This window comes from Mytilus californianus, unplaced genomic scaffold (assembly GCF_021869535.1).
Source record: "Mytilus californianus isolate M0D057914Y unplaced genomic scaffold, xbMytCali1.0.p SCAF_7, whole genome shotgun sequence".
In the NCBI taxonomy this organism is placed as follows: domain Eukaryota; kingdom Metazoa; phylum Mollusca; class Bivalvia; order Mytilida; family Mytilidae; genus Mytilus; species Mytilus californianus.
In genome coordinates, this window is record NW_026262723.1 from 55507189 (window position 1) to 55522738 (window position 15550).

The window sequence follows — 15550 nt, forward strand, 5'->3', positions numbered from 1 at the left end:
CAAAGACGACAAATGATGGCCAAAGCTCTCCTGGCCTTTTGTATAGTCAGGCGAGAAACAAGATATAAACGGACTTGGCTTGGTATAAACATGTATATTTAGTAAACTCGTATAAATTCAAGTCAAATTAATATTTCAAAACAACATAAAAATATAAAAGTGTAAAAAAAATTTTTTTTAATAAATCTTGAAAATATTATTGTGTTTGTGTGTTGTGGCCATGGATAAAGGTATGTTTTTCAGTCTGGATTAAAAAAAAATATTGACTTCGGGTACAAATCCCTGCCCCACCCCAGAGAATCAAATGGTTGCTTCCTTGGGAACAATAGAGATTGAAGATGTTGAGAATGAAGATCAGGTAATATTTTTATGTTCTGCGGCGACATTAAAGGAACACCAATCAGTCAATCGATCTTTATGACTATGGCTTCAGTTGTGTAATATTCCTTGTTGTACAAGTTCCTTTTCTGCTTTGTGTAGACTTATTAAAACTTGGAATAGATCTACGATGACTAATGAACGGTCGTGTATGGTTTGGCAATTTTACATGCCTACCGATAATAAAATTGACAATGGAAATGGGGAATATGTCAAAGAGACAACCCGACCAAAGAGCAGACAACAGCCGATGTCCAGATATGATACGATGCTACCGGACATAGAAAAAACTGTCCTTTTTTCATGGAAAATTAAACTGTTACAGTATATTAAAGAATACAAAACTAGCTCTCTGTTCTGTAAATACAAATAAAAAGCTGACATGGGTGAGATTAAAGCTAGAAATACCAATCTCCCAATTCACTTAAAAAGACCATATATAGATATAAGACACTAGTAACCCGAATTTGGCTTGAACGGCCAAAAAGGTATTAACGACATTTAAAAAAGATTGATTATCATTAGATAACGATTGACAAAAATTAAAAATTATTTTTAATTCATTTCAATCCATATCAAATTATTTTAATACCAGTCAAATAGATTCCCTTGCGGTCATTCAAGTTAGTTTCAGATGTGGTTAAGCTGTGTCAAACTAATTAGCCACGCCCCCGTTAAACCAAATGAAACTGATGTTAAATCCTTTTAATCTTTAAAGTAACCGCCTTTTTGTAAGGTAAATCACTCAAGCAGAACAGCATCCCCGTTATCTATCGTTAATCCGTTACAAACGTTATCGATTTTAGTCAGAAAATACCTCCAACAAATATTCACAATTAACGTGTAAGTATAAAGTTTGGTCTCTTACAAATACTTGGGGATTTTTTTTTTAATGGAAAGAGAATGCGAATGAGAAGGTCCTCATTGCACTAATAGACTCGAACCTAGAAGTGAAAGATGTTTTATAAACAATTCAATAGAACATAAATAGATTTAAACAAATTTGTGATGAAAAATTATCACTTAAATTTCTGTTTAAATTTGTCATTATTATATGCATCGAATTGCTGTATTCCTGTATATTTACCTTTTCTCTTTTTCTGTTTTCCTTTTTTTGTACACGTGTGTCTAAGGAACAGTAATTATTTATTGTTTACATAGAAAAAATCGATGCATCTTACATTTTCGGAAAAAAACTATAATTATACCCACATTTAAAATAGTTTTTGTATATATAACAATTTTGTGTTAAATGATAAAATTGATATAGATAATGTTGACACTAGTTGAATTCATTGTGTAAACAGTTTAGTCTTGCTAAAAATTGTAAATTATAGATTAACACAGCTCAATGAACAATTCAAACTGTGTAAAATTATAATACTGGTCACTGGTACAAAACGTGCGTTCATTGTCGAAAAGAAGCAAATGTCAAACGAGAAATTGAAGCGTGGTTACGATTGTGTTAAGTGATTGATGCCTGCACGTAAAAGAGTTTTTGGCTTATTCTGTGAAAATATAAGATAAATTTCAGTCTGCAATAATGATGGCTTGGTTAAACGACCTTGACTGGCTATAAAGACCTCGCACGGTCGGCCCTGGCTTACAACCAACGGGGGCTTTTAAATAATGTGTTTTACCTTAAGTTTGTGGAATTTAATACAATTATACAGACCAAAAGTTAGCATAAATATTATAAAACAAGAATAGAAATTAAACATTTCCGCATTGCTGCTGTAATCTTATTTTATCAACTATATTTTAGGGGTAACTTGAAAAAAATATGATTGACTGATTTAAATAAAATATTTCATCTAGCAAGGTGCTCTCGTTGAAGTCCGCGTGGGTACATAATCAAATAAATTTCATTGGTCGGAACGTTTGAAAACTTTCAATCCAGGTGTTCTCATTGAAGTCCGCGTTGAAGTTTCAATTGGATTCACAATATTGAAATTTTTTCAATCCGAGTTTCTCTACGAATCGATTTCCACGTTAATGTATAGAATTTAGAAAAAACAACACTTTTATGATGCGGTGTACTATACTTATATGACAATAAAGACTTATTTACTTATGCTAAACCAGTATCATAAAAAAGGAATAGGTAGCCTGAAATAATTGACTTTGAGTACTCAATCCTTGCCATGGCCAGTCGTTCTGTGCTATGATACACATGATACATGCAGTACAATACAGTGAATACTAGTAACAGTAATATTTGATAACTAAATAAGCAATCACACAACATGTCATACATGCATTTTTTTTTTCAACGAAAATACTTAACTTAAGTAGCATTATATACAACCCTCATCAGTATCAAATATATCTATATACATATATTTACACACAAAATTACACACATATATACACACCCTTACACACACACACACGCCCCTCACACACATACACAGGCACGCACCGATATATATATATATATATATAATTGAGGTATAATTTAATCATATCAGCCGCGGTGTACTTGTATTAGTGCAAATATGTGCACTTCATATAACATGTCAAGGGGAAAATAAGTTGGAACACCCGTTTGCTGTATCCGCCCCTGCTGTAATCAGTCACGTTGTTGTTCAAATTTGTTACTGTTTTTCGGTTTTTTACATAATAGTATTGTACATAAATCAGGACGTTAGTTTTCCCGTTTGTATTGTATTAGAAGATGTGGTATGAGTGCCAATGAGACATTTCTCCATCCAAGTCACACTTTGTAAAAGAAAAACCATTATAGGTCAAAGTACGATCTTCAACACGGAGCCTTGGCTCACACCGAACAGCAAGCTACAAAGGGCCCCAAAATGACCAGTGCAAAACCATTCAAACGGGAAAACTATGCAACGGTATAATCTATATAACAAACAAGAAACGAGAACACTTATGAACCACATCACCAAACGGCAAACACTGAACATCAGGTTCCTGACTTAGAACAGGTGCAAACAAATGCAGTGGGTTTAAACGTTTTAATAGGTACAAAATTCACTCTTATCCGAAACAATAATGTAACATATGACCTTTAATATTGAAGGGCTAAACTTGCATTGAGCCGTGTTTAGGCCCTAAAATAGAAAATAAAGAGATGTGGAGTAAATGTGCATGGGACAAAATAGCACACAATACATAGAAAAAATACAAATTATCAATGAACAGGGCTTTTATTCCTGTTCTTCATCTTGAAAGTAGCTGGAGGGTCTTCAACATATTTCTCTATTCTTTAATCAGTGTTTCAGGCCATTTGTCTCTATTTTTTATCATGTTTATTTCTTTATACTTTTGCCAATTATTCTGTTCTCTTTATATTCTAACACCTCATTATTCTATTTTTTTTTTATTTCTTGGTCCATTGTCTCTATTATTTATATCTTTTGCCCACTATTCTCTATTCCGTAAACCCCCATCCACACCCAGGCTCTAGTTAAGGTCACCATATGGAAATGTGCATATAGCTTTCACAAATAAGCAAAACTAATACCGAGTAGGCTCCGAATGGCCAAATGATTGAATGCTAATCCCGGTTTGAATTGTGAAATTGCGGAAATTTGTTTTTCAATCAATTGATCAAACAAAACACATTAACGTCCTGAATGTTCGTATAATGGACCTTGGTCATGAATTCTAATCATCTGAGATCAACCTTTTTAAATTTAGAAGTAAAGATCACGCACCCTTATTGTTCAGATTGATAAAGTCTTTTGCGTCCGTCGACATTATCTTCGATTAAAGATCTGATAACCACAGTGACTGTGCATGTATACTTTAACGACCGGGGTAGTTTTCTTATAAGTTTTAAAAAGTAGTAACCTCCCTTGTTAATGTGATGTTGTAATCAATCTATTTATTTGTACCATCTTTATATAATATTATATTGTACAATTTAAATTCATGATTCGTTTAATATTTAAATATAATAATTTATTTTTTATTAAAGATATAAACAAGGTAATTTGAAAGGCTTTGATTCATTTATCACCGTAGTTCAATTCATAAGTCAGGCGGTCTATTTTGTCTACATTATGTTGAAAAAACACCGGGGTGTTTACATTGGCATTATTTACTATCAATGACTGTGAAACAAGAAAGGAAAACATTGTACATTATTAAACGAGAAATAATCAAAATTAAATACAAAATTCTTGTTTAGTGAAATCAAAAACGAAAAACGGAAACACTTTTGATTTTCATTTTGGTTTTAGAGAAATCAAAAACAAAAAATGAAAACACTTTCGTTTTCCGTTTTGGTTTTAGAGAAATCAAAAACGAAAAATGAAAACACTTTTGTTTTTCGTTTTGGTTTTTGAGAAATCAAAAACGAAAAATGAAAACACTCTCGTTTTTTGTTTTTTGTTTTTGATATTTCAAAATGAAAAACGAATGGACGCAAATATACACGGACCCATAGTAGAATTGTATATCATATATGTTATTTTAAAATAGAAAATGGCATGTTTTAAAATAGAAACAGCCGTTACAGAAACAAATAATATCTTTATCAATTAAAACAACTTTATTCTTAGTCATTAAATGTAATTATTTGTGGTGTGCCGGGCTGTTGGATGTTCGCGCATCATCTTTAAATGTCGCCCATAACCACGGTAACCAGGTGGGGGCTTAGAAGACACGTAAAATAAAATTTGTGGATGTTATAGAGGATGGTGGAAACTAGTCCTGAGTATGAAAGTTGTTTGAGAAAAAATACAAATTAATTTTCAAACTCTTATGATTTATTATAAATGAATAGCCAAATTACCGTAGAACAGCATTAACCTACCTGCGTAAGTCGACAACAAACTGACAACGCCATGGCTCAAAACAAAACAAAATCAAAAGACAAACAACTGTATACAGAACAAGCTAAGACATATAAAACTAAAGACCGAAAAAAATGCGAACCCCACCAAAAACCGAGGGTGATCTCGGGTTATCTTGAGACAGATCCTACTCCACAAGTGACACCTGTAGTGTTGATCATGTAGGTATACACCCGGTGATAGTTCTAATTCGGTAGGTCACATTCGAAGTAAAGAGGACGGTATTGTGGTTACGACAATTGGAACAACTAACAATAGGACACTAATCATTAATCAAACATAGACGTCATGCTTCATATCATCTTCATCAGTTAATACATGTAATATGGATGCATGTTTAAGTTTTTCTATTTAAGGAATGACTGTAATATTTTTTCTGTCTATGAAGAAATAACATCAAAAATGTGGTGCACACTGAATAACCCGTGTAACGGGTTATTTTAAAGTGTGCACCACATTTTTTATGTTATTTCGAATAGACAGAAAAAATATTACAGTCATTTCTTATAATTTAATTCTAAATTCCATTTTAAACCGGAGTAAACCATGAAAAAACGTTGATGACGTCACGGTCACATGACAAAATTATGTCTATGTGCTTATAGGCTGGTACTCGGCCGTTATTGAAAATCTTGACAATACCGTCCGGTATGGGCTAATTTTACTTTTTGAAATGAACGATCTCGAGCATGCGCAGTTGCGCATTGTTGTTCCTCTTCGCCGCTAATGTGCTTATAAACAAAACAACGTCAGCCAATCAGAAGACGCGTTAAATCCAAAATTAAATTATTGTATTTAAGAACAAGGAACACCAGTTCTATCATTAATATAGTCATTTTGGAAAACAATAGAAAAAAGATCGACAAAAACACAAACATAAGCATTTTGTGGGATGGTATATTTGTCTTTCTATACAACATTATTTTAATCTTAATTGTATACGTCTTTTTAAATTATTAGATCCAGGACATGTATATAGTTAATTATTATTATTATTTACATTTTTTTTCATTTATTACAAAAAGAATATTTACTGGCTCATGGCGGGCGGAAGTGTTTTATTTGAAAACTTAATTTGTTTTAAGGGTTGACACGAAACACATAATCATATATATATAAATTAAGCCTGTATCGCTGAACTTATGTTTTTGTTGCAAAATTCTTAACTTTACACCTTTGCTTTGTGTGGGACAACTGAGAATTTTCCGGAACGTTCGATTTATATAATCCGGAAATCTAGCTCCGTAAAATTTTATGGAGTTCTCTATTTATTTTTTCCCAAGGGGACGACCATTTGATTCTGAGGGAGGGGTGCCTGGAAAATTTGATGCGGTCAGAATAATTATTTCCACTTCGATTAGGGCTAGAATATATATTTTCTGCTTATCCACAAATTGGCACAAAAACTTTCGTGCCCCCCCCCCCCCCCCTTTCCTCTTCAAAATCCACTTTTCACCCCTAAAGTCATTTAACTTTTGAGACACAGATCACTTATTTGTAGGATACACATACAACTTCAAACAAATAGAGCAGTCAAAATGAAGTCTTAATATAATTTATATTCTATTAATATGAAAATATAATAGCCTACAATAAAGGGTTGATCCAGGGTCCAAGTACAGGGGTGTTGTTGTCCAAAATGATAAAATTTTAAAAATAAGGAAATCTGGTATGATTGCCTATGAAACAACTATCCACCACAGTTCAAATGAAGTGGATGTAAGCAATTATAGGCAACTGTATGGCCTTCAACAATGAGAAAAAAACATAACATATAATTCTAAGATGGTTGATTTAAAGGTGAAATCGAATGATGCATACAGAAAACATCACCCTTTACTACCTTAAGACATATGCATTCAGAAGAACAGGTAAAATGGTCCATTCTTCATTGAATTAATAAAAGAATGAAAATAAGACTTTACAAAATTGGTGCTTCAGAGGTTATCTGAAGTTATCTTCATCATAAACGATCAAACAAAAAATTTTGAAGACTAAGGATGTATATATACTTGAATAATTGAGGAGCTATATGACCTAAAATTAATGATTAGAGCTAAATCAAATCTGCCCGAGGACGTTGGAACCCTAGTAGCATAAGAATTTAAACAAGATATAATATACGGTAAATTAAAATGTCAATTGTTCTTGAACAATTGAGAGGTCTTTCCTTTTCGTAATGTAAAATATATGTTTCAATAGGCGTAGAATGCATTGAAAAGCTCACAAACACACATAAAACCCTTAAAATATGACAAAAAACACATAATCCGCTATTTGCGAAATGACCTTGACTTTTGACCTTTTAACCTTTGTCAAGGTCATTGGTCCAGGATGTGAATATAAAAGACCCCATGGGTCTAGACCCTTTGGTTCAAGAGTTAAGGCTAATTTTGTCTTTTCAGAAACAGTTAACAGGGGCTATGCCCCTTACGGATAGGTCAAATCTCTTCGGTCAAAATGTAAAAAAAGTTGCGCCTTTACGATTTCTGTAAGATTAACCGTTTTTGAGATATCCAATAAAAAGTTGTAAGTTCAAAGGTCAAGGTCAACCTTAAAAAGCTTTTAAACACACTAAAAATCCTTTAAACAAATAATTCGCTATCTGGGACATGATCTGACCTTTGACCTTTGTAAAGATCATTGGTCCCAAATTTCATTGCTGAAGACCCCATGGATCTAGGACCTTTGGTTATATAGTAAAAGCTGATTTTGTCTTTTCAGAAACCTAAAACAGGGGTTATGCCCCTTACAGAAAGGTCAAATCTCTTCGGTCAAATATTACAAAGTTGCGCCTTAATGACCCAAACATTTTCCACTATTCAAAACTTCTGTAAGTATAATAGTTTCTGAGATCATCCCATAACAAGATGTAAGGTCAAAGGTCAACATACAAATTTGACCTTAAGGCATTTTCAAGGTCACATAAATTGATAATCATTGGTGAAGATCCTATGTGGCTACGACTTACGGTTTTTTGAGTTTTAGTGGCCTACCGACATCGGTTAATTTTCATAAGAGCATAACCCTACCAATGAGTCGTTGAATCTTTTCGATCCAAATGTAACGAAGAACCAGGATCTGGTCCTGAACAAATTTCACCCTTCGGTTTTTTTCTACCTGCGGTTACGGTGTTTGAATGATAACAAGGTTTTTAGGTTTCGGGCAGATAACTCCGGACCGACAAAATTTTACGACTCACAGGGTGAGTTCCGGATAGGTATTTGTGACACCGATACAAAGTGTGAACCTGAAATCGACATGGCTTACGGTTACGGAGGGAAATTTTGTCAAAGTTTGGCGGAACAAAAAGAATAATAATCAGAAGAAATACAGTAAGGTCTTTCCCTTTTGGAAAAGGAAAGACCTTAATAATAATAATCAGAAGAAATGCAGTAAGGTCTTTCCCTTTTGGAAAAGGAAAGACCTTAATTATGCCAGTACCGAAGCACTGTCTATTGAGCTGATGATGCCTTCGGAGGTATAGTAGACCACTGGCAGCGGTATCGCTAGAGGATGAAACAATTACTTAATCGTATTTAATTGACAGTATAACGGTGGTCATTTGAATAGCTGATGTTGTAGTACACTGCTGCTGCATTCGTGAAATAGATATGTCCTTCATAACCGCGCTTGTATTGAATAGTTAAATATAGTTATTAATAATTTCAATGTTGATGAGATTTAAGATGATTTAATTAATGCAATTTTGGAAAGATAATATTTTACAGAATGCTACAGTGAAACGGGTAAAGAACGAACTAAGGAACTGGTGATTTGCAACCTGAAGGAGGGGTGGGAGGAAATCAAGGTGGTCTGGAAATGGTAACGAGGGTATTTAATTTTTCAATAATACAGATGGGGGAGGGGGCATCAATAAAATTTAGAAGATTTTAGCATTTTGGTATTTTAGACATGCATAAACTAATTTGCTAATATGATGAATTCTCGAAATCAGTATCTAATTATTCAACAGAAGTGTCTAACACTCGATTCAGATGTCATATCTATAACTATTGTGTCATAATTTTTTACTTCAAACTTCTTTTCAATGTTTAAGGTTTTATCCAAGTGAGTCATGCCCATCTTCTGTTTGTGTGTTGTACATGAAGAATGACAATATTAGGGAATAATGGTTTGATGTCTTTCAGTTTTTACAGGTTTTCGGAGGGTTTTCTTTATATTATGCCCCTTTCCATATAATAATAACACTGACAACATTTTAGTTGTTTCCTTACATGATTATCGCAAAACTCATGATTGGGCATATATTTCAATGGTGCAAGATGATATCTAGCAGTCAAGTGTGGCATTTTTAATATGTCTTAACTTTAATAATTTTCCTTTATAACCTGGATATATGGAGTCAGGCGACCCAAACCCAATTCTTCCCCTTACAATAAAGAAAATATAATTTATTGGCAGGAAAGGCATTTTTTTTCGCTCGCTCCGCGCGGCTCAATTGTTCAGAAAAAAATCCTAAGTTTCAACATGTTCTTCTGGGACAGTATTTTTATCTGAAGTCAATTTAGTAACTTCTTTAATTAAGGATAGGATCAATGTGATGAAATTGAATGAAGGTGTGGTAAATGTCAATGAAACCATAGCAGGTATATGCATTATCGTTGGTTCATGTCTGTCATATTTGTTTTTCGTAAATTGTTTTATTATAAATTAGGCCGTTAGTTTTCTCAATTGAATTGTTTCCTATTTTTCATGTCGGGGCTTTTTATTTAGCCGACTATACGATATGGGTTTTTCTTATTGTTGAAGGCCGTACGGTTGCCTATAATTGCTTACATCCACTTCATTTTAACTTTGGTGGATAGTTGTCTCATTGGCAATCATACCATATCTCCTTATTTTTATCTATTTAAATAAGGTTTTTTGTAGTTACAAACAACTACCCCATTTAAAGCTTTTTATCAAATACTGATCATGATGCACTATATATTGAAAAATAATAATATAAATAGAAATGGTATGCATATATTTCTTGTTGAAAAAAATAAAAGTATTGTAAAGTTTATTTTGTTTTTTTTTTTGTTTTTTTTTGGGGGGTGGGGTGGGGTGGGGGAGTGAAATTGTCATGTCTTTGGAAAGGGGGGTCTTGATTTTTTTCTTCTTCTTTAAGGTGGGTCCCTAAAAAAAATTAGCGAAATTCAGATGTTTCCTCTCATCTCCCCAAATGAAAGATAATGACCACTCCTTTATTTCTTATTTAAGGATATTTTCAAAAGGGTGACCTATCTTAAATTTTGTGAAGAATTTTGAAACTAGACCACAAATCACACAAATAAGATTAGTGCTCTTTAGAGACATAATGATGTAAAAGGTAGCAATTATTATATCACTGTACGGCCTTCCACAATGAGCAAAAAAACAGTCCATACCAGGACAGTTGTGTATATATGTGATCATTGTGATCTTTATTGGCAAATAATTGGTTTTATAAAGTATTCGTATTCAAAGGCAGTGTCTCGGATTTTCTATATTCGTATAAGATATTTGATAAAAAAAAGAGTGTTTTAAGGTCATCTTGAATTGATAATAATTTATTATGAAACAAATATATTGCATTTCTGTGATCTTTTATGTTTATTAAAAAAAAATTAATTTATCCCTTACAATGTCTTAATTTCAATAGTATACGTTGTTCTTTGAAAATTTCAAAAGTTGGAATTTGTTGGAATTGTAATGTAAACATACACTTACATTTATACATTAAATAAACTTTATCTTTTAAAACTGATGACAATTTTTTTTTTCATAGTCAAGAGTTCATTTCCTGTACACATATATGTATGGCTACTTAAATCTTCCTGTTGGACACTCAGCAATCTACCGGTTGTCAAGATGGCTAAAATACGGATATATATTGTTTCTGAAATTTTGTTTTTAGTCAAAGCCATCGGTGAGTTATATTGTTAATCCATCTAATACAAATGTACCATAATGATCATGATAATATAAAATGGGTATTATTGTGTCAATTTTATTATTGTAGTGCCTAACAAGATTTTGTGATGTAGACGAAATTGACCTTAAAACGATCGTATTGAAAATGATGTCCTAAAATAGGCAGATCGGACATATTTTAACTTTATTTACTGACTTCTTTTGTTTGGGATTAATTGTAATTATAATATTATAATGAGACTGATTTGTTTGTTTGTTTTTTGTTTTTGGTTAAGATAAATAATAATTTTACCTGGCGTAGCCGTGCGTAAAATGTATTTCGGCATTTCTCATCGAAAAATGACTTGTTTAATGGAATAACACGTCTGATTTGTAAACTTTTTTCTTCTTCTCCGGAATAGGCTATTAAGAATAATTTATCTACTCTATATGTGGAAAATTTTGTGAAAATATAAGAAGTGGCAATTCTTACCTTTCATACCTTTAGTTTCATTGATAAAAAATAATATGGACTCGTCCAGTTTTAAGATCATTTAAGTTACTGTACACATTCATGCATGTTCTGATTTAATCAATATAGTGTATGAAAAAAATAAACAGTTTGAAGGTAAACTAATATTGTACGACTTTGCCCCCAGCAGAGCTATAGTAAAACCGTACAATAACGGGTGTTACATGGACACTTTTTTGAAGTTGCATGGACACTTTTTATGAATAGAGTCACTCGTGCATTCAGTGAGTTTATAGGCACTTTGTCGTACACCTTGTGACCATATTACTCGTTTTCATATTAAATATAATTTATATGAAAAGTACTAGTGTTCATAAAAATTATATTTATAAAAAAGCTCTAACTATGTCCCAAAATGCTGAAATTAGATAAAGTGTCTACGAAATAGCAGACTGCAAGAGTAACTGTAACCATAAAATGTTTCCATGTACAAACATCTCGTCAGTTTGCTTAGTAGTTAAGCTGAAATCTTTCGATCAGTCGTCTAAATCGAACAATTCGGAGAATTTCCCGTTTTCTCTTCATGTTGAAGGAATTTGTTTAAGTCGAATTGTGATAGCGCAAAATCAGTCTCAACGTCAAATAAACTACCACTCATTTTGAACATTGGGATGGAAATGAAAAAAAATGTTGTCACATGATCAATACTTGGGTCTACTCGAATATTACATTACTGTAATGAGCATGAAAATAAACTGATAAAATAAATTTGATTTACAAAATATGTAGATCCAAAAATTTAAATCCGTTATTTTTCAATACATGTTATTTTTGTTGTTTATTTTGTTTGTTTTTTGTTTTTATGTTGTTGTTTTTTTTTGGGGGGGGGGGGGGGGGGGTTTGAGCCGGGGAAGGGGAGAAATTGCCATTCAGCACTTTCGAAATTAAGGGAGGGGGCAAAAACATATTTCTTTGTTTGTTTGTACGTACGTATGTTTTTTCTTGGTGTGTAGGGGTATATATAAATCCCAGCGCGTAGGACCCTGGAAACGGGACAAAACCCGCTCCACACACTTCCATAAGTGATGTTTTGCCCCCCCCCCCCCCCACCCCAAGTCAGATACAAAACAAAAATAACAAAAGACACGGGATGGTAACAACCAGCTGTATAGTTTTCTCTGCACTTGTAGTCAGGTCAAGGTCATCGGCTATCGCCTCGGACTTTACCTGACAACTCGTGCAGAAACTATACTGAAACGGAAGTTACCAGCCTGTTTTTTGTTGTTGTTACCTTTGTTTTGTATCTAATAAATAACTTAATCCAATCAAATTGCGTAAGATTCAATAACAATGACCGGTCCACATCATAATAAGTAATAGGGGTAAATTGGGTAGAGAGAAAATGACAGATGTTTTAAGTTCATTTTTTTGCAATACCGAATAAAAATTTGTCAACCAACAGTTTTGCTATAATTTCAAAAACATGTCGTTCTGTATTGGTATAGTTTTTGGATCTTTCATTTGCGTATTTAAGGCAATAGAAAGTTTGGGATTCAAAAGTCTACATAATTATTGACTTTATACAGAAAATTCGCCCTTTTAAAACATTTATTGTTTCACAAACAATACATGGATACAGAGTAAAATCATTTCTTAAAACACTTAAAAAAAAATCATTCTGATTGGGTTCGTTGTGTTGTCTTAAAGTGCGTTGAAATGAACCGTTGTATAGCAAACATCGAATTCCCTCACAAAATGTTATCACACACTATAGATTGGAATCAGCTGTCTTGTCTTCCTAAATTACACTAGAAACGTATAGTTATAAATTTCGTTTCATATCTGTATTTTGTTACATTTGCAACATTTCATTACTGTCTTTAAAGAGATAAAGCAGAAGTTTTCATTGGCCGATTACGATTTTTAAATTCTGGTTTTTTTTTGTTTTTTTTTTTATTCGACTGCACAGCCTAAACCTTTTTGAGAAAAGCAGATAGATGACATCCTTGTAGATTTATGAATTTTCCGCACTTCCCAAAATTTTTTTTTATTTCTTTTCTGTGTTTCATTCAGAAATTTTAAGTTCGTCCGCCACGTTTCTAATCATGTGTCAGCAGTATTTTGCGACATATACGTTTCGAATTGAAGTTTGGTAAATACATTAAGCGGACACAATGGTCCGTGTATATTTGCGTCCATTCGTTTTTCATTTTGAAATATCAAAAACAAAAAACAAAAAACGAGAGTGTTTTCATTTTTCGTTTTTGATTTCTCAAAAACCAAAACGAAAAACAAAAGTGTTTTCGTTTTTCGTTTTTGATTTCTCTAAAACCAAAACGGAAAACGAAAGTGTTTTCATTTTTTGTTTTTGATTTCTCTAAAACCAAAATGAAAATAAAAAGTGTTTTCATTTTTTGTTTTTGATTTCTCTAAAACCAAAATGAAAATAAAAAGTGTTTCCGTTTTTCGATTTTGATTTCACTAAAGATGAATTTTGAATGTAATTTTAATTATTCTCGTTTTATAATGTACAATGTTTTCCTTTCTTGTTTCACAGTCATTGATAGTAAATAATGCCAATGTAAACACCCCGGTGTTCTTTCAACATAATGTAGACAAAATAGACCGCCTGACTTATGAATTGAACTACGGTGATAAATGAATCAAAGCCTTTCAAATTACCTTGTTTATATCTTTACTAAAAATGAAATATTATATTTAAATATTAAAGGAATCATAAATTTAAATTGTGCAATATAATATTATATAAGTATGGTACAAATAGATAGATTGATTACAACATCACATTAACAAGGGAGGTTTTACTACTTTTAAAACTGATAAGAAAACTAGCCCATTCCTTAAAGTATACATGCACAGCGGTTATCAGATCTATAGTATTCAAATCGAAGTTAATGTCGACGGATGCAAAAGTCTTTATCAATCTGAACAATAAGGGTGCGTGATCTTTACTTTTAAGTTTAGAAAGGTTGATCTAAGGTGATAAGACAGGGCCGTATAACTAGCCTCTATCACAAGTGAAGCAAAATATATTTTGGGCGAGGGGTCTAGGTCCCCAAAGATCTGGAAAAAATGACGCAAAATCGTGCATTCTGAACGTTTCTTTCGGACCCTTTCTTAATCTAAAACGCAAATTTTGTTTTATTTATTTTTTCGACAATATATCAAAATATATAGATTCAGTGTAAGACTTTTAGTATTTAGGGACAACATCAAAAGTCATATGTAGGATACAGCAAAACATTGTAATCCACATAGTCAGGTGTGTGGCTGTTGTTTTTAGGGTATGAAGGGTTCGTTGCCTCGTTGAAGACCCCCCGGCTACTTTCAAGATGAAGAACAGGAATAAAAGCCCTGTTCATTGATAATTTTCATTTTTTTCCATGTAATGTGTGCGATGTTGTCCCATGCACATTTACTCCACATCTCTTTATTTTCTATTTTAGGGCCTAAACAAGGCTCAATGCAAGTTTAGCCCTTCAACGTTAAATTTTAATGTCATATGTTACACTATTGTTTCGGGTAATGGTGAATTTGGTACCTATTAAGGTAGCACTACAGTCAAAATTTTCTGACTCCAACCAACAGTTTTTTAAAGATTAATTTCTCCAAAACTACTCAATGGATTTTTAAAATCTTCAACTCATTTTAAAGCTGAAATATTACCCTTTCTTAATCCATTGATAAATTTATTTTGGTATGATAAATCTCAAAATATAGTTAATTAATTTCCAAAAAAGTGGTCTTCCAACTTGGATGGAAATGGCACATTCAGGTCAAATGGTAGTAAAAATTTGTTTTCATCCCTTTAATCAACCATATACAAGCTGCAAAACCGTGTCTCAGATTTTTGATATATGCCTCCAGTAAGAAGATATATTGATTTAACTGCTGGGTGCCAAACCTCATTTCACCTTTCATCTTTGGAGACCTATAAATTTATTTAGAAACACATTAT

At 32.6% G+C, this 15550-nt stretch overlaps 1 protein-coding gene across 1 annotated transcript in view; it reads left to right on the top strand.

Annotated features, from left to right (window-relative positions):
- The first annotated feature begins 11031 nt into the window (after positions 1-11031).
- LOC127708471 (uncharacterized) overlaps positions 11032-15550 on the top strand; it is a 36053-nt gene continuing 31534 nt past the window's right edge. Inside the window, exon 1 of the mRNA XM_052213339.1 lies at positions 11032-11115. Within this exon, the coding sequence (XP_052069299.1) occupies positions 11058-11115 (58 nt within the window). The 5' untranslated portion in view covers positions 11032-11057. The remainder of the gene's footprint in view (positions 11116-15550) is intronic.